This window comes from Pan troglodytes, chromosome 20, assembly GCF_028858775.2.
Source record: "Pan troglodytes isolate AG18354 chromosome 20, NHGRI_mPanTro3-v2.0_pri, whole genome shotgun sequence".
Taxonomy (NCBI): Eukaryota; Metazoa; Chordata; class Mammalia; order Primates; family Hominidae; genus Pan; species Pan troglodytes.
This window is the reverse complement of record NC_072418.2, coordinates 45,228,059-45,243,346: the sequence shown is the minus strand read 5'-3', so window position 1 is coordinate 45,243,346 and position 15,288 is coordinate 45,228,059. Positions and strand designations below refer to the sequence as shown.

The window sequence follows — 15,288 nt, the reverse complement described above, 5'->3', positions numbered from 1 at the left end:
CCAATGGGAAACATAATGTCTGGCACATGAATGACTGAAGAAAAATGCTTTTATTGAAGTACTTCACAAATAACAACAACAATAATCCTAATGCCATTTATTGAACAGTTACTATATGCCACACATCAGGCATGTTAAATACCTGTTTTCATTTCATTCCAACAACTCTATGAGGTGAGTACTGTTGTTATCCCATTTGTGGGGGAAGGAAACAGAACCTCAGAGAAAGAAAACCACCTGCTCAAAGTCACAAAGCTAATAATAAGAAGCCAGGCACAGTGGCTCACACCTACAATCCCAACACTTTGGGAGGCTGAGGTGCGAGGATCGTTTGAGCCCAGGAGTTCAGGACTAGCCTGGGCGACATGGTGAGACTCTGTCTCTGCACACTCAGTTACTTGGGAGGCTGAGGTGGGAGGATCACTTGAGCCCAGGAGGTCGAGGCCGCAGTAAGTAAATTGTGTTGGTACCATTGCACTCCAGCCTGGGTGACAGAGTGAGGCCCCCATCTCAAAAAAAAAAAAAAAAAGTAGTAGTAGTAGAACCAAATTCAAAGCCAGATGATTGGACCCAGACCCTGAGTTCTTAACAGTTACTCAGAAGACCCGGCACTGATGCTCCTGTCTTGTAAATGTAAATCTGGGTGTAGGTGCATCTCCCCCACCAGACTTGGAGGCCTTCCAGGGCAGGGCCCAGGTTGGCTGCAACCCTGGGTGTCAGGCATTTTAGAGCAAAAGACCTGGACCAGAACCGAGCTCTGGGATTGTGGTGAGTGGATGAATGCACACATGAATGAACTACCAGCGAATTAGTGAGTGACCCACGCGGCCCCACTCACCCTCGATGAGCCACTCGCAGTTGCCATTGACGCTGTAGTTGCCCGCACCATCCGTCACGAAGCCTGGCGCCTCCCGCAGCACCTGCCGCTGCCCCTTGCAGTCCCCCGCCCGGGCCCCAGGGGACAGCGACCCCAGCACGGCCAACGCCAAAGCCAGTGCCATGGCCAGAACCTTGCCCAGGGCCATCGCCGCCTCCTGCACTGACCCTTAGAGCGGGGACGGGCCGTAAAAACCTGGAGAGGACCCTCTACCCGGGGTGAGGCCCTGCAAATGCGACCTCTATAGGCATAACATGACCTTGTAGATCGAAGACGTCCCGGAGACGCAGTCCCGGCGAAGGGAACGGCCACTGCTGACAGGCTCTGGAAGCCGAGGGCTGGGCCCTATAGAGCGATGGAAGGCCCTGTATATGGAGTCATTATGGACGGGGCCGAACCCTAGGGACCGTGGGAGTCCCCTATAGACACGGGCCTCCATAGGGGGCCGATCCCATGAACAGTGCCCAGCATTACGGACTCAGGCTGCTGCAGGCCAAACGGACCTTATAGACGGGTGGGTCCCCAGGGGGCGAAGGGCTCTACGGCCCGGCAGGAGCCTCCATAGAGGCTGCGGGCCGGGACACGCTAGGTTCGGATGGTCCAAGAGAGACTCCTCCAGCCGGGGGCGGGGCGCGAGCGGGTGCCGGGGGCGGAGCCCGTCTTCAGGGGCTCGGGCCTGGACCCCACAGACCCAATCCCTTTGCTCACCCACCCTCGCCTCCCTCCGAAGCCGGATGGGCCAGATCAGAGAGACGAGGGGACGCTTGGGCCAGAGCGGCCGCGGGAAGACCCGCTGTGGGAGGGCGAGGGGGCGGGAGCCGAGCAGCCGCTGTGGGAGGGACGGCGAAGAGGAGGCGAGAAGTTACAGAGCGGCCGGTCAGAGCGGCCCTGGGAGGACTGCGGAGCGCCCAACCCCAACCCTCCATAAAGGGAGACTTCCGGGGAAATTCCCCGCCCATTTGTTCCCAACCGCATGCGCAGCAGCGTCCTCCTGAGAGAAATACACATATGCGCAGTGCTAAGATCGTAACCCAAACTCTGGGTGCCTGTGGTTCAGCAAAGCATGGGCCACTGGAGGGCGCCTCTACCTCTGAGTGAGGAAAGGAAGGCAAAAATAAAGGAGCGGTGCAAGACCCTGCTAGATGTTTGATCATCTTCAATGTTCCCACATTCTGGGGCAACATAAAGATCAGGTTATACAGGCCCCTGCCTCCGGTTCCAAATTCCCATTTCACAGATGGACACACTGAGGTCCCGAGCCTGACATAGTTCTGGCTCAGCCCCGCCGCTGAACACCATCAAGATGCAAAAGAAGCCATGTTATAGATAAAAACGAATCCTTTTTTATTTTGGCAAGAAGGGGTAAAATGTCTTTCTGCCAGGGACCCGAGGGAAGGCCCCCGGAATGGAGATAGGGGCAGACGGAGTACGGGTCCGAGGTCACAGATCCGAGGGAGGGTTTCAGGGTCGAGACCAGCATCGCAATATCCATCCCGGGGTCGCAGAGTCCTGGAGAGTCACAGGCAGGGTCCCGGCGGTCACCACGGGTGTTCCGGAGTCCAGCGGGGTCAGAGGTCTCGAAGGGGGCCAGGGGGCCGGAGGTCACGGAACAGCGGGAGCCCAGAATCCGGCGCCGCTCGGGGCAGGGGCTGAGGGAGGGGACGGGGAGAGCGGCTCCCGCGGGACCGTTTGGCACAGAGGGGAGGGGGGCGGAACGCAGCGTACCCAACCTGGGCGCGCGGGGTGGGAAGGGTCGGGAAGGCCGGGGATGGCCGAGCTCTCGGGCCGGGATAAAGCAGGGGTCCGGAGCCCGGCCGGGGCCCGGTCATGGCCCATGGGGCAGGGGCGGGCAGGGGTGCTCAGACCGGGGGTGCAGTGCCCCTGGCCGTGTGCATGCTGAAGTATTCGGTGAAGCCGGTGTGCGGCGCTGCCGTCTGGGGCACGAGCGGCTGGTAGGGCGGCGTCGGGCCGTCCCAGCCCGAGTCGGCCGCCTTGGGGAACCGAGCGGGAAGTGGGGGGGAGGCTGCGCCCGGCTCGGCCATGGTCACCACGCGGCCCCTCGGGGCCACCGCCGCCGCCACCGCTGTCTCCTCCACCTGCTTCCCGGCCTGGGAGGGGGGTCAGGGTCAGAGGCCGTCCGGGACCCTCGGGGGGCAGATGCGGCCCCGAAGGCCCGTCCCCCTCCCCCGGAGAACCCTTCCACCCCAGGTGTGGACGCACGTTGTCAGTCAGGGAAGGACTGGGTGGCGGGGCGCCTGGGCAGCGGGGCCAGGTACTCAAAGGGCGGCGTCGGGGCGCGCGGGGCGAACTCCGGCGGCAGCCGGGGAGCTGGGGGAGAGCCGCGGAAGGCGGGCGGTGGGGGCACGGCGCAGGGAGTCTGCGGGGGTGTGCGCAACAGCGCCAGAACCCAGTCAGGCAGGGTGGGCGCGGGCGCCAGGGGACGGTCGCGGCGCGGTGTTGGGGCGCGGGGAGTGCGAAAGGCAGGAGGAGGGCTCAGGGGTCTGGGCGCTGGGGGCGGCGGCGGGGCCGGGAGCGGGGTCAGGTACTCCAGGGGCGGCGCCAGCAGCTCCTCGGGCGCTGGGGCCGCGGGGCTTACGGAGGTGGCGGGCGGGGGGATGGAGAAGAGCTCCGTGAAGTTGGGCACCGAGTCGCTGATAAACGTCACGTTCCCATAGACGTGCTGCGGGAAGGCCTTGTCAGCGGATTGGCTCCCTCCGGGTCCAGGGACTCCGGCTGAAGCGATCTGCGACGTGCGCACGTGGTACGGGAAGTTCTTGTTGGCCGCTGATGGGCGGGTCATGATCTGAGGCCAGGGCCAGGAGCAGGTGTGAGAGGCACTGTCAGGCCGGAGGCTGTCCCCATAAACTTGGGGTCCGAAGGATTCCCTTTCAGTTGATATCCACCACACTTCCCTGAAGCCATTCACACTGGATTAGGCGTCCCCTCTGGGCTCTCCAAATGCCCTGGACCCTCACCTTTTCCCTTCAACAAAACTCGGCCTGTGCTTCCTCCATCAGAGGCCTGATCACTGAGCTGTCACTGATTGGTTGGGGTCAGCGTCCTGCACTGTATGATAGCCACTGGCTGCATGTAGCTTAAATTTAATCAAAATAAAATTTAAATTTTGGTCAGTCACACTCCTCACTACACACTCACTATGCACTACCTACATTCAAGTGCTCAACAGCCACATGTGGTTAGTAGCTCCCATATTGGAAAGTGCAGGTAATAGGATATTTTCATAAATACAGAAAGTTCAATTGGACAGCAACTAATAGACTCTAAAATGTCTCAATGAGGCAGGAACCAGACTCTTCTGTTCCCTACTGAGTCCCTAGTACCTTCTAGAACCATGCCTGGCGCATATAAGCCTTCAGTAAATATTGGTGGGCCGGGCGCCATGGCTCACGCCTGTAATCCCAGCACTTGGGGAGGCCGAGGCGGGCGGATCACCTGAGGTCAGGAGTTTGAGACCAGCATGGCCAACATGGTGAAACTCCATCTCTACTAAAAATACAAAAATTAGCCAGGTGTGGTGGTGTGCCTGTAATCCCAGCTACTTGGGAGGCTAAGGCAGGAGAATTGCTTGAACCCAGGAGGCAGAGGTTGCAGTGAGCCGAGATCATGCCACTGCACTCCAACCTGGACGACAGAGGAAGATTCCATCTCAAAAAAAAAAAAAAAAATTAAAATAAATAAATAAATAAATAAATATTGGTGGAATGTAGGGATGTCTGGTACCAGTTAGTCTGATAGGCTGTGAAGGCAGGGACTGGGTGTGACTCCACCGCCATATCCCGGAAACCTAACACAGCTCTTCTAAGGTTGTGCTGAAAAAAATGAACAAGGAGCTGAAAGCAATGAGCATTGAGATACCCCGGTGGAGCTGTGCTGAGCTAACGTGAGCATCCTTAGGAAGGAAGCTGGCTGAGATACAGCAGGAAGGGCGCTGTGCTTGCGGTTCTGAGCCTGCATCCCGCCTCTGGGATCTGTAGCTCACTGAGTATGGGATCTGGGGCATGTTGATTAAACTCCCTGAGCCTCGCTGTGGGGAAAAGGGACTGTAGCGCCTACTTGGAAAGATGAGAGGGTGGAAATGAAAACCACTGGTGCAGAGCCCAGCACATGATGGGTTCTCAGCATTTCTCCTCTTTCTGTCCCTTTCTGACTTCCTGCAGAGCTTCAGGATAGACCAGCCTGGGAAGGTGAGCGAGTCTGTACCTATGTCAGCCTCTGAGGCAAAGGATGGGGACCTGTCCCCTCCCTCGGTGACTGGGCCCACTCCCTACACGGGGTACGTTGTAGATCCCTGGAGTCAGAAGCTGGGACACTGGGTCATGCCTGTTGCCCTTTCTGGTTCCCCTTCATTTCAGACCTTGTGGTCTGCTGGAGAAGGATAGGGTTCAAAGTATTTGCCTGCCGCCAAAGGCCACGGAGCCCTGGCACGTCACTTCTCCTCTCTGGGCCTTAGCTTCCCCGCTCTGTGTAGTGGGAACAATGTCAATTATCCACCCTCTCCTGGAGCTGCTCTGACAATTAAACAAGAGGGCAGGAGTAAATGCATATGGATGTTCCTAGAATGAAACAGACTGGTTCAAGACAGGTGCCCAGTGAACAATTGATGAATAAATTAATGAATATTAGAACTGTCACCAAGAATGTCAGATAGGATGTGAACCAGGGCAAAGAATAGACGTGGTGGGGGCCAGGCGCAGTGGCTCACGCCTGTAATCCCAGCACTTTGGGAGGCCGAGGTGGGCGGATCATGAGGTCAGGAGATCGAGACCATCCTGGCCAACATGGTGAAACCCCGTCTCTACTAAAAATACAAAAAAAAATTTGCTAGGCGTGGTGGTGGGCGCCTGTAGTCCCAGCTACTAGGGAGGCTGAGGCAGGGGAATGGCATGAACTTGGGAGGCAGAAGTTGCAGTGAGCCGAGATCGCACCTCTGCACTCCAGCCTGGGCAACAGAGCAAGACTCCATCTCAAAAAAAAAAAAAAAACAAAACACTTAGCCGGGCATGGTGGCATGCTCCTGTAGTCCCAGCTACTCCGGAGGCTGAGGCAGGAGAACCTGGGAGGTGGAGGTTGCAGTGAGCCAAGATCGCGCCACTGCACTCCAGCCTAGTGACAGAGTGAGACTCCGTCTCAAAAAAAAAAAAAAGATGTGGTGCTGTACCCTCCTGATGCCGACCCAGGAGCCCAAAAGCTTCACTCTGTGCCACCCCAGATGCTTCTTCCTGAACAGTGGCCTGTGATGGCAGAATTTGGGCAGGGGCAGGGGGAGAGTGGAGAGATCAAGGAGGGTGGGGAAGGCAGTGGGGATACAGAAGAGAAATGGAAGAATCTGGGGACACAGGGTCAGGAATGGAAATGGGAAGGGAGGGCAAAGAGAGAGGATGGGGGTTGAGGAAAGAAGCCAGGACACAAAGTGGGAAAGGGGAACAGAAGAAAATGGGCATGGGCCCGGCGAGGTGGCCCATGCCTATAATCCCAGCACTTTGGGAGGCTGAGACGGGTGGATCATCTGAGGTCAGGAGTTTGAGACCAGCCTGACCAACATGGTGAAACCCCGCCTTTACTAAAAATACAAAAAATTAGCTGCATGTGGTGGTGGGCACCTGTAATCCCAGCTACTCGGGAGGCTGAGGCAGAAGAATCACTTGAACCCGGGAGGCGGAGTTTGCAGGGAGCCGAGATCAAGCCATTGCACTCCAGCCTGGGAGACAGAGTGAGACTCTGTCTCGAAAAAAAAAAAGAGAAGAAAATGGACTCTGAGGAGCACAATAGAGGAGACTGCAGGAACCAAGCAGGCTCTCAATAAAGGGAGAATGACTAAAAGGAAAATGGATCAAGACCTCGGAACAGGAGGTCCAGCAGATCAGGAGTAGGAGCCTCACACATCTTCTGCCCTCGGGTCCTCCCCTCCGCCCCCCACAGATGCCCATCCTCACCAGAAACACGCCATGGGCGTACAAGTGGATCCCCAGCTGGATGCCATTGACAATCTTCTCCCGGGCCCACTTGGGGATGCCGAAATTGGCAATCAGGGCCATGACAGGAACCGCAAAGAACCTGAAGGGGAAGTATTGGGTCAGTAAAGACACTGCTCCTGTCCTCCACCCCACCCTATAGCCCCACCTTGCCTGCCATGTACACACGCAGACCCCAGGCAGGTCCCAAACTGGAGGGAAGCCAGTGTAACCTTCAGAAGCCAGAGACTGAAATGGGGCAGGACTGGACAGGGAAATTCTGAGGGGCAAGAACGAGGTTCAATTTAACTCAGTTCCACACCACCCCAAATCCTGGCATCTGATAAGAAATCAATAGACAGGCCGGGCACGGTGGCTCACGCCTATAATCCCAGCACTTTGGGAGGCCAAGGCAGGCAGATCACCTGAGGTTGGGAGTTCGAGACCAGCCTGACCAACATGGTGAAACCCCGTCTCTATTAAAAATACAAAATTAGCTGGGTGTGGTGGCATGCACCTGTAATCCCAGCTATTTGGAAGGCTGAAGCAGGGGAATCACGTGAACCTGGGAGGCGGAGGCTGCAGTGAGCGGAGATTGTACCACTGCACTCCAGCCTGGGCAACAAGACCGAAACTCCATCTCAAAAAAAAAAAAAAAGAAGAAATCAGGCCGGGCACAGTGGCTTATGCCTGTAATCCCAGTACTTTGGGAGGCCAAGGCAGGTGGATCACCTGAGGTCAGGAGTTCCAGACCAGCCTGGCCAATATGGTGGAAACCACATCTCTACTAAAAATACATAAATTAGCGGGGTGTGGTGGCATGCGCCTGTAGTCCCAGCTACTCGGGAGGCTGAGGCAGAAGAATCACTTGAACTTAGGAGGCGGAGGTTGCAGTGAGCTGAGATCGTGCCACTGCACTCCAGCCTGGGTGACAGAGCAAGACTCCGTCTCAAAAACAAAAAACAAACAAACAAAAAACCAATAGATATTTGACGAATGAATGAACAAATGATAATAAGAAGTAAGGACTTATTGCATGCCAGGCCTGTTTCTAAGCATTTGATGTATATAAACTCATTTAACTCTCACAGTGACTCTATGAAGCAGATAAAATTTCCATCCCCATTAAAAGGTGAGGAAACTGAGGCAGAGAGAAGTTAATGGGCTCGTCTGAGGTCACATCATCTATAAGCTTTAGAGCTGAGATCTGAACCCGGACAGTCTGGCTCAGAATCTGCCAACCTTATTGCTATGTTATGGTGAACGATAATAATTACAATAGTTTTGGGTGTTTTTTTGTTTTGTTTGTTGTTGTTGTTTTTTGTTTGTTTTTGAGATGGAGTCTCACTCTGTTGCCCAGGCTAGAGTACAGGGGCACGATCTCAACTCACTGCAACCTCAGTCTCCCAGGTTCAAGCTATTCTCCTGCTTCAGCTTCCCGAGTAACTGGCAGTACAGGCGTGCACCACCATGCCTGGCTAATTTTTTTGTATTTTTAGTAAAGACGGGGTTTTACCATGTTGGCCAGGCTGGTCTTGAACTCCTGACCTCAAATGATCCACCCACCTTGGCCTCCCAAAGTGCTGGGGGTACAGGCATGAGCCACCGCACCCAGTCTACAATAGTTTTTTACTGAACATTTACTATGTGCCAGACACTCGGCCCTCATATAGTGGCCTATGCTTGCTCAAGATATCCCTTTGAGGAGATCCTGTTTTTTTTTTTTTTTGAAGATGAAGTCTTGCTCTGTTGCCCAGGTTGGAATGCAATGATGTGATCTCGGCTCACTGCAACCTCTGCCTCCCGGGTTCAAGCAATTCTCCTGCCTCAGCCTCCTGAGTAGCTGGGATTACAGGTGCCCACCAGCATGCCCAGCTAATTTTTTTATTTTTTGGTAGAGATGGGGTTTCACCATGTTGATCAGGCTGGTCTCAAACTCCTGACCTCAGGTGATCCACCCGCCTTGGCCTCCCAAAGTGATGGGATTACAAGTGTGAGCCACCACACCCGGCCTGAGGAGATCCTGTTTGTTTGTTTGTTTGTTTTTTTGAGATGGAGTCTTGCTCTGTGGCCCAGGCTGGAGTGCAGTGGTGCGATCTTGGTTCACTGCAAGCTCCGCCTCCTGGGTTCACGCCATTTTCCTGCCTCAGCCTCCCCAGCAGCTGGGACTAGAGGTGCACGCTGCCATGGCTGGCTAATTTTTTTGATTTTTAGTAGAGACGGGGTTTCACCATGTTAGCCAGGATGGTCTGAATCTCCTGACCTTGTGATACGCCCACCTCGGCCTCCCAAAGGGCTGGGATTACAGGCGTGAGCCACCACGCCTGGCGAGATCCTGTTGTTTTATGGGTAAACCTGATGCACTTCTTGTGAAAGTAATTTTTCACAAAGTGAGTAAGTGGCAGATTCTGGGCGACAGCTGCCTGAGTGAAAAGTCCATCTCCCTCACTATGGAGGGTCTGAGATGGGGGGCAACCACTTCTGGGGAGCCCCGAGAGGGAGGCAGGGACAGGCTGGGGCCCACCAATTCTCACCAGAGGGTATAGGCAGCAAAGAAGGGCACATAAAAAGGCTGCTTCTCGGGAAAGTGTCGCAGTGAGACAAGCACAGCATAGCAGAACCACACGTAGGCCGCCACCTGCAGTCCAATGAGCCCGTAGCCGGCCGGCGACTCATACGTGTACAGTACCTGGCCTGGGTCAAAGAACTAGACCCGCAGGAGAGGGTCCATCACAGCCTGGCCTCCTCCCCTCTATTAGGGTCCTCGGACCCCACCCCTGGGCACTTGGGAACAGAGGTACTCGGTCAGAACACAAGCAACAGGAGAGCCAGGCACGGAGACAGAAGCATATTGAGGTAGAGAGAGAGGGTGAAAAAGACAGGAAGAGAATAAATCAGTTACTGTTTGCTCAACACAGGGCTAAACCCCTCCCATGTGTGAGTTTTTCCATCAGCATCTACTCAACGAGGTAGGTCTTATTACTGCTCCATCTCACAGAAGAGGAAACTAAGGCTAAGAGGGAAGCCCTTTGGCCAAAGCCATACAGACGATAGAAAGCCTTAAAGGGGCTCCATGGGGTAGGTAAGATCCTCCCAATTTTCCAAGAAGAAAATGGGCCCAGAGACAGGGGTCGTCACCCAAGGTCAGGCAGCTAGGAAGTGGGAGAGCTGGTGTGGAATCCAGGTCTGTGTGACTCCTGAACTCTTAGTCACGATATTGAGCACAAATGTGACAGACAGTGAGAGACAGAGGGAGGAGAAAGAAAGCTGCTGCGGGATGGTGAAGAGAGGAGGAATCACTTAGACAGATGGGAAAGCAGAAAATCAAAGAGTGGGAGAGAGAGCGAGCCAGCAGGAGCAGGATGTGGGCAAGGGCGAGCAGACAGGTCAAGGGGGAGGCGGCGCCAAAAGCAGGGGAAGGCAGGGCCCGGCCAGGGGCCAGTCGGACTCACTTCCGCCTCATAGATGAGCAGCACCACGTGGGTAAGCGTGTACAGGGTCATGTAGACAGACAACTTCACGGAGCCCGCGTGGCTGATGCGGCCCCTGGCAGCAGGCCATGAGGGGAGACAGCAGGGTAGGGGCCGTCAGGGAGGAGGATGCACCCAGCCCCCCAACCCTGCCCCTGCCCTGCTCCCCCACCAGCCGCCCCACGAGCACGCCCTGCCCGGGCACCGTGTCACCGTGAATCCCTTCCCCAGGAGGATAAGCATCAGCAGGAAGATGAGGAAGCTGGAGGAGAAGAGCAGCTTGGCTGGGAGAAGGGAGGAGGGGGCGGCTCAGAGCCAGGCTCAGACCTGATGCCCAACCTGAGCCCTGGGCTCCACCCTCTCCCCACCCGGCTTCATTCTCACCCAAGATCTTCACATTCTCGTTGCCAATGCCATCGGTGGCATATTGACCCCAGTAGATGCAGAAAAATAGGAGGCTCAGGACTAGGGGGAGGATGGGCAGATAAGAAAGGATAGAAAGCAGCTCTGGGGCATCACTGTTCTCTAGCACTACCATCCAGGCAGTCTGAATCCCGCCTCCTCCCTCAGGACTCCAGACCTTCTACCCCGACTCACCTGCTAGGAGAATCTGGAGTCCAGCCCCCAACCCTGCTCCCCAAGGACCCAGGGGTCCAGGCCCCCACCCCCTACCCCCTCAGACCCAGGGGTCCAGGCCCTCACCCCCTCCCCCCTCAGACCCAGGGGTCCAGGCCCCCACCCCCGCCTCCTTCAGACCCAGGGGCTCAGGCCCCCAGGCCCTCCTCCTCCAGGACCCAGGGGTCCAGACCCCCAGCTCCTCCTCCCTCAGACCCAGGAGTCCAGGCTCCCAGCCCCTCCTCCCCCAGACTCAGGAGTTCAGGCCTTTATTGTTTTGTTTTGTTTTGTTTTTTGAGACAGAGTCTCTCTCTGTCACCCAGGTTGGAATGCAGTGGCGTGATCTCGGCTCACTGCAATCTCCACCTCCCGGGTTCAAGCAATTCTCCTGCCTCAGCCTCCTGAGTAGCTGGGATTACACGCACACGCCACCATGTCCAGCTAATTTTTGTATTTTTAGTGGAGACAGGGTTTCACCATGTTGGTCAGGCTGGTCTTGAACTCCTGGCCTCGTGATCCGCCCACCTTGGCCTCCCCAAGTGCTAGGATTACAGGTGTGAGCCACCGTGTCCAGCCTAGTTCAGGCCTTTATACTCCCTCAAGGACCCAGGGGTGTCAGGTCCCACCCCCTCCTCCCCCAGGAACCAGGGGTCCAGGTCCCCAGCCCATCCTCCCCCAGGACCCAGGAGTCGAAGCCCCCAGGCCCTTCTCCCTTGGACCCAGGAGTCCAGGCCCCCAGCCCCTCCTCCCCCAGGACCCAGGAGTCCAGGCCCCCAGGCATTCCTCTTAGGCCCAGGTGTCTGGCCCCAAGTGCCTTCTCTTTCAGAACCCAAAAGTTGGGACACGGAACCTCACCCTCTACTCCTGCTGCGGCCATGAACATTTTATAAGTTGTGTGGAGCAACTGACGACCTTTCAGCAAATCTAGGAAGCAAGGTAGGGAAAGGCTGTCCACAGGCAGAAAGGGAGAGCAGCTCACCTCCCCCAACCCTGCTCCCTCCTATTTCTTCCCCCACACCCCATGTGCCAGACTCACATCCAAAGTAACAAGAGAGGAAGAAGATGAGGATGAAGATGAGGAGGAAGGTCACATCTGTCTCCAGGATCCCTGCCGATTTGGTAGGAGGAGTAAGGTTCATTCAGGTGGATGTCCCCTCAGTGGGCACCCAGCTCTGGTGTCCCACAGAGAGCCTGCTTTCTAGGTCCCCACGTGCTCACCAAACTCATCAGCGGAGAAGTGTCGTGTCCAGAAGGACTTGCCATTGGTGAGGACCATCTCATACTCCAGCTGCAATCCATCACCCTGTGGGGGGTAGGGAGGCCTAAGGGGGGCCCTGGGCAAGTTGGGGGTTGGCAGAAAAGCAAAGAGAAGGTGGTCCAGGTGGCCACCCCAGCCCCTTACCCCACACTTGCTGAGCGCAATATACCACCACCGTTCACGCACTGAGCGGAAGCTGCGGCCACTGGAGCAGCTCAGGTAGCGGGTTCCCTCCTCTGATACCACCTAGGGACAAACGAGAAGGCTGAAGCCTGTCCTTGATGCCCCGAAGGCCTCATCCTTCAGCACCTGCCCACTCCCCCAGGCTGAGCCTGCACCTGACAGCCGGACCAGGCATACTGGGTGGTGAGGTTGATGACCTGGTTGTTCTCCGGCCGGATCACTGACTCCTTGGCCAGGCAATCCTGGGGAAGGCAGGGACAGGGTCACTCCCCCGGCCAGCAACGACCTTCTCCCCTCTCCCCCTATGCCCTCTTCACAGCCCTCACCTTGTCCCCTGCCTTGTACACGGCTGGCCACTGGGATGGGTCGTCAAAATAGAGGAGGATATTCTGACAGCACTTGGCCTGCAGACCAGAGATGTTGGGGACCGGGAGCTGGGGCAGCCTGTGCCTTTGGAGGCCAAGGGAAGTACCCAGCCTCAGCATGGCGAGTGCTGGGGGAGACTCACCTCAGGGTAGCGGAAACGGAAGTCCAGTCGGCCGTAATCCGAGAGGAAACAAAATCTTGTCAGGAACACCCAGTCCTGAAAAAGGGGCCCAGTCTGACCCTCCGCTGAGTCCTTCAAGAACTCTTTACTCCATAGACCCCCAACTTTTCTTCCCTACCCCCCAGGTACCTGGCTTCCCAAGTACTAGAAGGAGACCAGGTCACCTCCAAACTCCTTCCCTGATCCCGTCACTGTGGGTCCAGGATTCCTGCCGCCCTGATTTTCTCCCTCCATTGCCCCCCCAAGTTTCCTCCCCTCCATTCAAACACTCCTCCCTGCATTTCCCGGGATCTTTCTGGGGAGAAAGACCTTAGGGGCCAGATGCTCATCCTGGCCACCTCATGTCCTGGCCAATATCTAACCCCGTTCCCCCAATATCCACACTCCCCTGCACCCCACCCCGTGCTCCCAAAGACCATCCCGCGCGGGGGAATCTTCCAAACGGCCCCCTCCCGGTCCTGAGCGGGAGTGTGGCGGCGAGCTCGGGGCTCTCTGCTGAGTGAAAAGTGCTGTCCCTTCAGCACCACCTCTGCACCACCCTTCCCAAACTCTGACTCTCCCAACCCGCTCCCCCTCCCCGCTCAGCTCTGACCTCAACGTCCCTCCTACAACCCCCAGGTCTGGCCGCGACCCTACGGCTCCCCTTAGCCTCGACTCTGGCCCAGTCCCCCATCGCCCTCGGCCCCACTCCCCAGAGGCTCCCGGAGTCCGCCAGGAGGGGCGGCAGGGGGCGGGGCGGTACCCGCTCCCCTCGCCTCCCTTGCGTCCCCCGGGGGCCGGCGGGCGGCAGAGGAGGGCTCGGCATGCTCACCTCCTTGGAACTGAGGTTGCCCCGCACGTACTTGGCCCGGGCGCGGGGGGGCAGTGACAGCAGCAGGAGCAGCAGCGGCGGCAGCAGACGGCGCAGCGCGGGCGCGCGCAGGGGCTCCATTCCGCCCGCTCCGGCCCCGGCTCCGCTCCGGCTCCCGCACTGGCCCGGCGATGGAGGCGAGAGCGCGCGGGCTGGCCAGCGCGCGCCCCCGATTAAAGGGGCCGCCGGGCGCCGCGCTCCCTGCCCCCTCCTCCAAGAGGGCCCAACCTGACTCCTATCTTCTCCGCGTGGGAGGGGGACGTTCATCCTCTGTCACCCCGCCCCAGCCCTCCCCTCCTGGAGTCCCGTAGATATCTATGGTTTCCTGTGTCCTAAACTGAACTCACGTCTTCCAAAGCCATGCCTCCTCCAGACTGCCTTCTCCGGATCCCCAGACCCATGCTCTGTCCTGGCCTCCCCTCAATGTAGTCCCCAAACTAATTTTTTTTTTTGAGACAGAGTCTTGCTTTGTCACCCAGGCTGGAGTGCAGTGGCGCGACCTCGGCTCACTGCAACCTCCACCTCCCAGGTTCAAGCGATTCTCCTGCCTCAGCCTCCTGAGTAGCGGGGATTACAGGCGCCCACCACCACGCCCGGATGATTTTTTCGTATTTTTAGTAGAGACAGGGTTTCACCATGTTGGCCAGGCTGGTTTCGAACTTCTAACCTAAAGTGATCTGCTCACCTCGGCCTCCCAGAGTGCTAGGACTACAGGCGTGAGCCACTGCGCCTGGCCAACAAGTCTTTGATTGCCCATCACCACCTCTATTGCAGCCATCCCCAGCTGTGTCCATTCTGGAGTTGCCAGCGTTCTAGATCTGATGCACCCTGCAAAGTGCCCATGGAGGCACAGAGAGGGGAAGCCACTTGTTACACCGGAGGCTTCAGTATAACCACCGTACCCCTCTGCCTGACCATGACCTGTCACTGCTTACCATGCTGTGAAGCTGGGTTGCTGTGAGAGACAGAGGTGGTAGTGTGAGATAGCCAAAAGCATGTTTCAGATCCAAGTTGAAATAACTTGCTTGGGTTCATTCAAATCCCAGCCTGACCCCTACTTTGTCACTTGTCCACCATAAGACCTGGGCCAAGTCATTCAGCCCTATGATCTCCTAGCCCAGTCCCCTCTATGCAGATATCAACCCTATGGTTTCCCAGTGGACAACAGCAAGCCCTAGAAAGGCTTTTCCAGAGTAGAAGCCATGCCCTTCACCTTGATTTTCCTGATCAGACTCCAACAAACATTTCTAGCTTCATCCTTCTCCACTGCAGAAAACGGGGGCTGCTCAAAATACCATTTTTTACAAATTTTCTAAGCCAAGGGGCCAAGCTGGAAATATAAGTGAAACATTTTTAGTGGAGAGCGTGGATCCCACAAAGAGGGGGCCTCTGCTACTTGGCCAGTTGTTGCCAGGAAGGATTGTAGTTCTGCTGCCAGATCCTTTTTTATTTTTTCTTTCTTTCTGAAAGAAGCCAGAAATGCAATTAAAAAAAAAAAAAAGCAAACTGCCTGGTT

General features: G+C 56.7%; 2 protein-coding genes across 6 annotated transcripts in view; both read right to left on the bottom strand.

The window, feature by feature from the left end:
* MEGF8 (multiple EGF like domains 8) overlaps window positions 1–1,710 on the bottom strand; it is a 53,275-nt gene extending 51,565 nt beyond the window's left edge. Inside the window, exons 1-2 of one of the 3 annotated variants that reach the window (XM_063801730.1) lie at window positions 1,590–1,710; window positions 839–1,222 (exon numbers count right to left, since the gene is read on the bottom strand). In XM_063801730.1, coding sequence (XP_063657800.1) covers window positions 839–1,025 — 187 coding nt within the window. In that variant the 5' untranslated portion in view covers window positions 1,026–1,222; window positions 1,590–1,710. Of the gene's footprint in view, window positions 1–838 lie in introns of all 3 variants that reach the window. The other 2 variants (XM_009435694.5, XM_003953509.6) reach the window with 2 other exon arrangements.
* Window positions 1,711–2,197: 487 nt separating this feature from the next.
* TMEM145 (transmembrane protein 145) lies at window positions 2,198–13,931 on the bottom strand. 3 transcript variants are annotated; one of them, XM_009435676.2, is made up of 15 exons: window positions 13,734–13,929; window positions 12,884–12,958; window positions 12,702–12,779; window positions 12,531–12,617; window positions 12,337–12,438; window positions 12,153–12,237; window positions 11,971–12,042; window positions 11,790–11,858; window positions 10,704–10,784; window positions 10,525–10,603; window positions 10,302–10,395; window positions 9,384–9,556; window positions 6,832–6,952; window positions 3,474–3,680; window positions 2,198–2,985 (listed from the first exon to the last, which is right to left on the bottom strand). In XM_009435676.2, the coding sequence occupies exons 1-15, from the start codon at window positions 13,851–13,853 to the stop codon at window positions 2,737–2,739; spliced, it is 1,692 nt and encodes a 563-aa protein (XP_009433951.1). In that variant the 5' UTR covers window positions 13,854–13,929; the 3' UTR covers window positions 2,198–2,736.
* Window positions 13,932–15,288: the final 1,357 nt, after the last annotated feature.